At 53.0% G+C, this 9,329-nt stretch overlaps 4 protein-coding genes across 4 annotated transcripts; 2 read left to right on the top strand and 2 right to left on the bottom strand.

Annotated features, from left to right (window-relative positions):
• Nucleotides 1–834: 834 nt before the first annotated feature.
• On the top strand, nucleotides 835–2,251 carry BO86DRAFT_429715 (uncharacterized protein; the record flags this gene model as incomplete). Its single annotated transcript, XM_025675652.1, has 2 exons — nucleotides 835–1,158; nucleotides 1,215–2,251. The coding sequence occupies exons 1-2, from the start codon at nucleotides 1,059–1,061 to the stop codon at nucleotides 2,249–2,251; spliced, it is 1,137 nt and encodes a 378-aa protein (XP_025527934.1). The 5' UTR covers nucleotides 835–1,058.
• Nucleotides 2,252–3,916: 1,665 nt separating this feature from the next.
• BO86DRAFT_399284 (uncharacterized protein) lies at nucleotides 3,917–5,009 on the top strand (the record flags this gene model as incomplete). The annotated part of the gene is made up of 3 exons (XM_025673617.1): nucleotides 3,917–4,673; nucleotides 4,742–4,904; nucleotides 4,985–5,009. The coding sequence occupies 3 exons, from the start codon at nucleotides 3,917–3,919 to the stop codon at nucleotides 5,007–5,009; spliced, it is 945 nt and encodes a 314-aa protein (XP_025527933.1).
• An 839-nt stretch (nucleotides 5,010–5,848) lies between these two features.
• On the bottom strand, nucleotides 5,849–6,897 carry BO86DRAFT_312601 (O-methyltransferase family protein; the record flags this gene model as incomplete). Its single annotated transcript, XM_025667963.1, has 3 exons — nucleotides 5,849–6,174; nucleotides 6,271–6,704; nucleotides 6,782–6,897. 3 exons carry the CDS (start codon nucleotides 6,895–6,897, stop codon nucleotides 5,849–5,851), a joined length of 876 nt encoding a protein of 291 aa, XP_025527932.1.
• A 1,865-nt stretch (nucleotides 6,898–8,762) lies between these two features.
• Nucleotides 8,763–9,327, bottom strand: BO86DRAFT_361747 (uncharacterized protein; the record flags this gene model as incomplete). Its single annotated transcript, XM_025669880.1, has 3 exons — nucleotides 8,763–8,969; nucleotides 9,073–9,102; nucleotides 9,181–9,327. The coding sequence occupies 3 exons, from the start codon at nucleotides 9,325–9,327 to the stop codon at nucleotides 8,808–8,810; spliced, it is 339 nt and encodes a 112-aa protein (XP_025527931.1). The 3' UTR covers nucleotides 8,763–8,807.
• Nucleotides 9,328–9,329: the final 2 nt, after the last annotated feature.

Raw genomic sequence — 9,329 nt, 5'->3', positions numbered from 1 at the left:
AAAAAAAAAAAAAAAAAAAAAAAAAAAAAAAAAAAAAAAAAAAAAAAAAAAAAAAAAAAAAAAAAAAAAAAAAAAAAAAAAAAAAAAAGAAAGAGAAAGAGACAGAGAAATGAGAAGAGAAATGAAGAGAAAAATGAAAAGAAAAATAAACACAAACTAAAAGATCAAAACAAATAGCCTTCAGGCGTCATACTACAAGATCCCGTAGGTAAGTAGGCCTGCCTCCGGTAGCTGGGGCTGTTGACACCGTAGTTTCTCGCAGATGGTCAATTAGCCTCACGTAGTCGGAAGCCGCCATCGGTTCAGGTCCTTGACAGGTCCTTGACAGGTCCTTGACAGCGTATCCCGTGTCTCGGGTGATGGCAGAGAGGCATTTATTTCTCTCCTTTAGATCAATGAAACCAGTCAAACTGTAAAAGACCTACTTCCAGTTTCATATTTGTTATTTGTAAATAATACGGAGTAGTGATCATCAGAAACACGTCTGGTCAGACAACTGTTGGAGGGTTGTGCTTACTGAAGAGGTGCTGTATACAGTACAGTACCGTGCATCAACCTATGAAAGATCTTTCTTTGTCACCGCCACCAACAAAGACAGCAGCTTGATCTATTTCGGCTCACCACCTTGGACTGCAAGCCTCAGGGAATCTAGTAATGTCGATACAATTATGCCAGACTAGTATCTTAACTCGGTCACTAATACTAACTATTGAGTTCTAGTCAACAAACTGTGCAAAACTATCCTATGCGGTGAACTGCACCTTCCCAGCTCAGTGTATACGAGATTTACCCTCAAGCAAGCCATCTCGCGAAGCCGCGTCCTTGTCCTAACCTTTCTTTTCTAGTGCCTTTGCCAAATTTTCATTGATGTAGTGGCACAATGGCTGACGGACTGACCCTTGTTTCTATGTCTTTTTAAATTGCTGCTGCTCCTCTGCATTCTCTTGCCCCGTTGCAGTGTGTTTTCTTCCAACAATATTTCACCAAACAACTCTGATCTCTTTCCACCTCAACATTTTTCACGACATACTACGTACCCTATCTTCAGGTCAAACACGATGGCAACCGAATCGCCCGAAGACAACATTGGCCTCGATCGTCGGTTTTGGGATAACTTGAAATACAATGGCTGCGGGTTTGATAATCAGGCGGACTGGGGTAGGTTTGTTCACTGCAGTGCTGAACGGACCTGTGGCTAATTCACCCTTCTCTAGAGGACTTTCAGATGCGCTTCTCTGCCTCTACCTCCGGCCCTGGCACACCGCTACGTCCAGGCCTCAGGATCAGCCAAATTGGTCATCTCGGAAGCCCGGGCCCTCTCGCGGTGGCTGCCGTAGGTTTCGCAGTTCAGGACGAGGCCACCCTTCGCGAGACGGAGTTCTGCATTCTGATCATCGTTCCTCCTCCGTCTCCGGACGACCCGCAGGAGAGTTCCGAGGAAACAATTGTCCATCGCTACCTCGATCTCTACAAGAAGCAGGCCTGGGGGGAACTCATCGGACGGTTGGAAGCAGCCTGTAGACCGCTCTTCACGGCGACCAAGATGGATGAGCCTAGAGATACTTTTGAGTCTGCACTAACACACGGCTCCCGGCTTTTCCAGCTGGTTCCGGGGGAGGACGCAGACACGCCCGGATTCGAACCGTTTCAGCCGGAGCCCCTGAGAGTCGACTGGGGCCTGGTCAAGGAGGATGTCAAAGACGTTCCGGCTTTTGCCTTGTCGGACGTCGAGCGGTTTCGCTCGTTGACGAACCAGGTCCACGAAGTCACTATCAACGGGCGGGCCTACGTCTACAAGCTTGCCAGAGATCCGGAGTTTGTCCGGGAGATCTCGATGTTGCGGAAGTTGGAAGCGTTGAGCAGCAAAGGACACACCACTCTCCGGGCCCCGAAGCTGGAAGGGCTCATCGGCCTGGATACGATATTCGAAGGGATTCTCATGACGTGCATCCCGTCCGCCCGCAGTCTGGAACGTCTGATTCTCGATGATTGCGAGATGAGCCTCGCTGACCGTCAGAAGTGGTATGACCAGGTCTCCGAGGCCGTGCAAACTTTGCATCAGGAGGGTCTCTGCTGGGGAGATGTCAAGGCGGCAAATGTGGTGATTGATGGCGAAGGCGACGCCTGGCTGATCGATTTCGAAGGCGGCGCCAGCTGGGGCTGGATCGACAAGAAGCTGAAAAATACCATGGCTGGAGACTTGCAAGGTTTGAGCAGGCTTCACAAGGCATTGGACCTGGGAGCCTCCTGACTCAGTGCTGTGCTGTTGTAGGTGGCGCATTTGAGAAGGACTTCTCTTGTCTCCTGTCCGTTGTTTCGGCTTTTCTTCTCTTTTCGCTGTTCCAGTTCGTAGATCTGTACCAAATATCCTGCTATTTGTTTTCTCTTCTCTCTCTCTTTCTCTCTCTCTCCTTCTTTTGTATTTCCCTTCTTGTGGTTGCTACCGAGCCTTCGCCATTGCGCCGGCCTGTTTAATCCCATCATCGTAGATTTTGGCTCTCCGCGGTCTCTGCTATTATCCCCGTCTATTCACTTACTTGCTCTCGGCTTCTTTCAAAGCTCTTTCACCCCATCTCTCGGGAACTGTTACCGTATCCATATCTCAATCAAAGATGTAATTGAATTCAGGCGCTACCAACAGACCTCCCTTGTACGAAAGCCTCCATCGTAGCATGTTCTATACGAAAGTGACATTTCTGCTGTCGAGCTAAGCAAGCCCCAAATACAGCGTGTTCAATATAATGGTTTTGACTGCCCTTACCCCGTAATTCGCGATGTGTCCGCGCTTGTCTAAGACTCTGATGTCGCTACCTGGCTACCCAGCGTGAAAGGGCTATCCAGGCGAACTCGTGTCGATCCTGAGAATGTTTCAAGAGCACTACGCCTACATGTAGAACATTGAACCACCAGTACTGGTAGCTGTGGTGGCTGTGTAAAAGTTTATATCGAGATTCGATCCCTCGAGAAACATTTCAGGATCCACTGGGGAATTGCATTGCAGGCTTAGATGTGACAGCCAAGTGTGGCTCTAGCAAGAATCGTGAATCATCTGGCCGCGTTCGAGACCCTTCCAAATCCCGAAGAGACAAAATAAGGAGCGAGCCTAGCCCAGCCCAGCGGACTGGTAAGCAGAACTGAGACATGCGCCTCAAAATAGTATAGGTAGATAGAGCCGGCACGAACGCCCGCGGTGATAGGATCCAAGTTGGCTGAACAACTTACGGACTGCTCATGTTACACAAGCAGAGCTACCTGATGTCATTCTTCGGACTCTGTTTGTTTTTTTCTTTTTTCTTTTTTTTTTTTGTTGAACATCTCTTGACAGGTATGAGATCTTCGTCGGTGTGAAATGACTTGGCCAACCGCCACTTGTCAAGCTATCAGTTGGATGTATATAGACACATAGAAACATAAAAACATAAAAACAGTCGTCGGCTGTCCCTTTCCGTGCCGAGGTAGCAGCAACCTGGTAGGGATATTCCCTTGCCTATCTTGCCACAAACAACATGAGTAGTGCCTAAACTGAACAGAAGCCGCAGTCGAGCTTATGCTGTGCGAGGAAGTCTACATACAGTACACATGTGCATTGCAGATCAGGGACGAGGGGGTCCTGGATCCGTCCCGCCATCGTGACTGCTCGTCCATACTTCATCTAGGTAATATTGATGCAAACGAGCTCCACAGGCTCAATGAAACCGTGCTCCAGGGGCTTAATGATGGCGGCTACTGTCAGATGCCGGCGTGAAACCAATTCCGTATCCGTATAATGTGGCTCACTGGAAAAAGAAGCAGAGAAAGCCACTGCTGCATCGCATCATGGGATGAAATCTTGCACGGGACAACTTGGAACTACTCCTCCGGCTTCCCAACATACGGGTTCGTGGGACCAGCATCGACACCGGATTTGCCGAGGCGAATGCGTTCGGCCGGCTGGAGCGGGTCCATGTGTCCGGCATCACCCAGCCAAGGGACGCTGTCGCTTCTGCAATCGGCTGAGCACAAGCCAATGCTGCAGGCAGTGGGGGTGACGAGCTCGCTGGCTTGCTGTGTTGGATCTCCGCCAGGATTTGCGGCTAGGCCAGGCTATGTTTACACGGCGGCCCATTGGAGCCCCATCACCTACGAGACGGCGGACGGCAACCCTGAGCTCGATCTTGATCTTGCGCAGTTCCCTCAGTGGTATCGCCCCCTTTGTGACCTACGCCGCATCCAAGAAGTGGCCGAACAAGCCGCGTGGCGCTGGTACGAAGAGCATCAGCCCGCCTGGCAGCTCGCGGGGATCAATCCCGGCCACATCCTCCGGGCCGTACGTGCTTCCAGTGTCTCCGTTATCGCGTTCGTAGCGGATCTGGTGCTAGATTCGCGACCGGGCCAGAGCTCCCTGCCTGCCATCGACTTCCCTCACTGGGTCGACATGCACGACGTGGCTCGCGCTCACTTGCTGGCCCTTACGACTCCGCAGGCCCGCGGTCACCGCTTCATTCTTGCTCCCTGGAAGGTGCCCTATTCATCCTTCACAGAAATCGTATTGGAGAGATTGAGCCTGCAGCCTACGGACCAGCCTCAGCTACTGCCTGGGATATCTCAGGGGAGGGTTCCGGTGCAAAATGGGATCATCACAGCCGTGGCAGATCAGGCTGAGATGCAACCGCCCAATGCCTCCACCATAGTCCGTTCTCGCCCTGGGCACACGCTATTGCTTCGTTCCCTAGACGTAGCCCACGTTCATGTGCGGCGACAGACCGCGCCGCTGCAGCAGTTCTGGCCTTTGGAGTGACCACCGTCTGCAATACGCACTTGGAGACGCGATTCGTGCCGGAGCTGCGCCGTGCAGCGGCGGAGGACCCAGACGCTGCCGATTTCCGAACCGCCAGCCAGGCAGCAACCATCGCGGGGGGCGGGGGGTAAGATTCTGGATTTGAAGGCTCTGTCCATGTTTGCTGACTCTTCATCCTGTGCATAAATGCTTTAGCTGGCCGGACAGTCTTGCTGAGTACACGCGACAATAATGAGACGGTGCGTTGTTCCTTTTATCCATCCCCTTCAAGCCAATGTGGCAGCCCTAACCCGAGGCAACGCCGCCCATGCATATAGACACACGCCCATCTGGCTACGTACCCCGATCTCCGCTCCCAATCCGACATCGATGCTTATCTTACGGCCCGTCGTTGCGATGCAGATTACATCAAGTTATCTCATGAAGACGGGGTCAGTCTAGCCGTCGCGAGCCCGCCGCAAAGATCACCGTCGACCCCAGATAGGACCACTTCATGTTGCAACGCGCGTACAGCCCATCGCACGCGCCGATCACTGCGACCGCCGGCAGTACATCTCAACTTAACCCTAACCTCTCTCCCGATATGCTAGGTCTGCTAGTATGATAACTACTATACTCTACTCCTCGTAGCACCGCGCACTCTATATTATATCCTTCCCTTTGTGAATAAGAATCAGAAGCAATTGATCTTCCCTCTCAATCAGAATATGTAGGTCACAAATATAGACGCCATTCGAACAGATAGATTGTGAAATATGTTTTGCCCTCTCCCAAGCCACGGCAATGTGGTGTTCTCTGAAGTAACATAGGCCTCTGCCTTTACTCAGTCAGTCACCCCCCCCCCCCCCCCCCCCCCCCCCCCCCCCCCCTTCCCCCCAAGGTTCCTAACCAACAGATAGACCCAGGCGATGACTGCTCCTATTCTAGGCATCGTCAATCAGAATAACTGACAATAAGCACTGCAGCAACGGAGGTATTTGACTCCGCATGAACCGATTGGCATGTCTCCGGCTCGCTCCGTTTGCCCACAGCATGCCCTTCAATCAGTAGTAGCCTTTGAGTACGCGTCGATCAAGCGCCGCAGAGTCGCACGTCAAGAATCCCCGAGACCTGGTTCGGGCTCCGGAACACATTCTTGATCTCCAGCATCGGGTTTGCAGCCTTCAGCAACGCCTCCCATTCGGACAAGGTCCGCTCTTTGCCGCCATACAAACACATCATGTCGATGTCGTACAGCACGGCGGCGGTGGACGGGTTCGTTTCCTCCATGATTTGATCGCAGATCAGGATCCGGCTCCGATGGGGGGTCAATGCCTCCACGGTGTTCCGCAGGATCGTGATGCAGGCATCGTCCGGCCAATCGTGGAATATATGACGGAAGAGATACGCCGCCGCTCCTGATGTCCAATCAGTTTGGGAGAACCATCATATTCGTGGCGCTTCTCAATCACGATCACGCGCAAAGCACTACCAGGGATTGAGGGTTGCCGTACCTTGAATCGGCTGTGGGCCGAAGAAGTCGTACGTCTGCATCTCCAAGCTGGGATGCGTACTACCTTCCCTTTCAATCGCAAACTTGTCTTGCACGATACACTTCAGCCCGAGTCCGGACCAGTGAGCGAGAATGCTCTGGGCAACCTGCCCCATGCCGCCCCCGACATCAACAATCAATCCACCGTCGTCCACCAGCTGGTCAAACGGGTACAGCTTGGGCAGATCACCCAGCTTGTTCACGGTCACGGCTCGCATGGCCTTGGAGAACCGCTGCCCGCACTCCGGGTCGTCCTGCTCCACATAGTCCCAATAGTTCCGGGGAGTCGAGAAGGCCAGTTGAAAGCCCAGAATGTCCTCTGCGGTGGGGTCCCGATAGTGCAACCTCGCCAGCGCCTCCGCGTGCCGGCTTGCCGCGCGGAACCCATCCTCTAACCTGCGCAGCGCGCATGGAGCGTTAGCGTTTCGAGCCAACAAAAAGAAAGAGGGCGTAGGTGCAGTGCAGTCACCGACCTATGACTGAGAAGATCCGTCATGTTGGGCGCACCAATGACCCGGGACACCGGGGTGTGGGCGTAGAAGCCGGGTTCCGGCTCGGCAAAGATGCTCTTGTTCACCAGCATTCTCATGACTCGCCCTGGGTCATTTGCATACGGGGGATCGATTAGCGATTCTGTTCTGAATCCTCGGACGGATCCACAAGTTAGGTGTGTTTCTACACTCACGGAGCAGTTTCTCGTCGGCACCGACGGCCTCGGCCAATTGCTGGCCGGCGACGGTCCCATGTGGGGGGACGTGTTCGTGGACTCGGAGGTCCACGGCGGTTTTCAAGCACGAACAGAAGTGAAACTGGCGTGGAGCGAGGATTCATCTCAATTAGTGAGCCGGTCTCATGTATGACCCTAAATCCGCTGCTGCCGTACCTACCTGTAAGGACGTGGTGAAGAGGTACATCTCCGGGTCCATGGTCATGGCGATGACCTTCTCGCAGAGGGCGACGATCGTCGACCTTTCGGCGACGTTGTTGCAAGGGAGCACCTGAGGAAGTGATGGCGGCACCTGGGCCAGTTCCAAGCTTCGTTCGAGATGCTGGACATAGCTGGCCAGGGCACTGGTAAGATTGAGGCCCGGGTCTTCACGACAGACAGTTCTGCCATGGTCCGATGGCTCAACCGGCTCTCCGAGCGATCCCATCGTTATGCTTTAGGGTGGCAGAGCTGGTGCAAGTCGGGTGAACCTCCAGAGTTCTTGGGAGGTGATGGAAATCGACGGCGGACTGGGGTTGAACAGAATTCTCCCCGAATATGTGGCCATGGTTCGGAGTATCAAGTGCGTGTCATCAATTCTTCAGTCCCAAAGACCGGTGAGTTTAATTGATGTCAAAGCAAGGAGCTTGCATCGACGTAGGTATGGGAAATTTGCCGGTAGATCTGGGGTTGCGGAGGTTGATTCGGTACAATGCGCGGGCATACTTTCGCCCCCTGGCTTGCGGAAATGTACAGGAGAGTACGGCGTACTCCGTACGCATACCTTACCTCCAAAGGTCCTCCCACATACGATAGTCAGACCCTGCGGCGGTATGTGCGAGCGTCGATCATAGATGTCATGTATCCGATCGCTTCGAAGACACCTCTCAGGGCGGGCCTCGCCGAAGTTTTGTGATCTATCTTATGTATGCTAGAGCAGGAAACGAACCGCTGACAGAGTGCCTCGACCCCATCAGCATGTCGGTGAGGAGATTTACATCATTCTAGTATGGTCATGCAGTCGGGGAAAAATAGGAAAGTAAGGGATAATCGAACAGGATCTACATTGTACGCATGTAGACACGACCAAGCACCCCCCCATATTCTATACGTGTCCAGTACTCCGTAGTCAGAAAAGACAGTACCTATTAATATTCCAGAAAAGGTATCGTGATACAGGTAAGAATTACTCATCTTATTTAGTATTTATAACATATTGCTCGACTATTACAAGTGGGTCTCGGGGACTTGAAGTATTCTACCTGTCATACTCATATCAATTTCTCCGCAGCCCAGCCACAGGATAAATGTCCCCGATGTCGGAAATCTGAGCTGAGAGGATGGTCTGACATCACGATCTCCTGTCACGCCACGACGACGAGGGACTGTTGGAAAGCTCGCAGTCTACATCGGGGCAGGTCTAGGCGTCGTTTCCCACCCTTGTTTGGGAGCATTCTCGACGAACAAGGGACTCATAGTCAGGACAAGAGGTAATTCTATCACTGCATTGGATCCCTAGCTATCTCTAATTCGTGTCTAGACCCGTCCACGGGGCTGATTCTGCAGCCGGGACCATTCCTTGCCCTGCGTCCCACGACAGGAAACTGACAGCGATCGATGAAGCATGGCAAGACCTGACTACTCCACGCATCGGAATTTGGCTGCCTCCGACCAGGAGGGTAGGATCTCGAGCTGATCGCCGGCTGCATTGAGGGCGAGGAACCGGTTGCTGTACTGCCCATCGGGCTCGATCGGGATGAGTCCGAACTGTGAGTCCCCCCCGGATTCCTCAGTCAGCTTGATGCATTTCTGGGCGCGTAATGGCGGTGTGAAGGCAAACCGCAAGGGAATTTGATTCGAATTGAGTTGGATGAACTTGCCTCGTAACCACCATCGCTGAAACCGCGGGGTTCGACCCAGATGTGGTAATTCTGGCCCTGGAGGTGCAGAGTCACCTGCGGAGGTACGGGCGCGCGCACTGATTAGCTCCAATGATCTTCACAGCGGAGCATGCAGAACAAGATCTCCTTCAGGTTCCAGGCTCGGGAGATCTCCTACCTTCTTCGGAGATCCAAACTTGCCGATTTTCTGCCAGAGGGGAGGAGTTAATACAGCGTTCTCTGGCGCTCGTAGGGGGGGGGTTGCCGGCAGAGTCTCAGTACTGACCCCATCGTCCTCACAAAGCCAAAATTCGGCATCTGCACGCAGTTTGGTCTTTGGTTGGTCGCCGTGAATGACTCTGAGATGGCAATGCTCGTCTACGGCCAATGTTTGACCGGTGAGCGAGGTGTAAATCCCAGAGAGCGTCGGCATGG

Source organism: Aspergillus japonicus, assembly GCF_003184785.1.
Source record: "Aspergillus japonicus CBS 114.51 unplaced genomic scaffold BO86scaffold_22, whole genome shotgun sequence".
Taxonomy (NCBI): domain Eukaryota; kingdom Fungi; phylum Ascomycota; class Eurotiomycetes; order Eurotiales; family Aspergillaceae; genus Aspergillus; species Aspergillus japonicus.
Note: the sequence above shows the minus strand (reverse complement) of the source record. Positions and strands in the feature narration are given on the sequence as shown.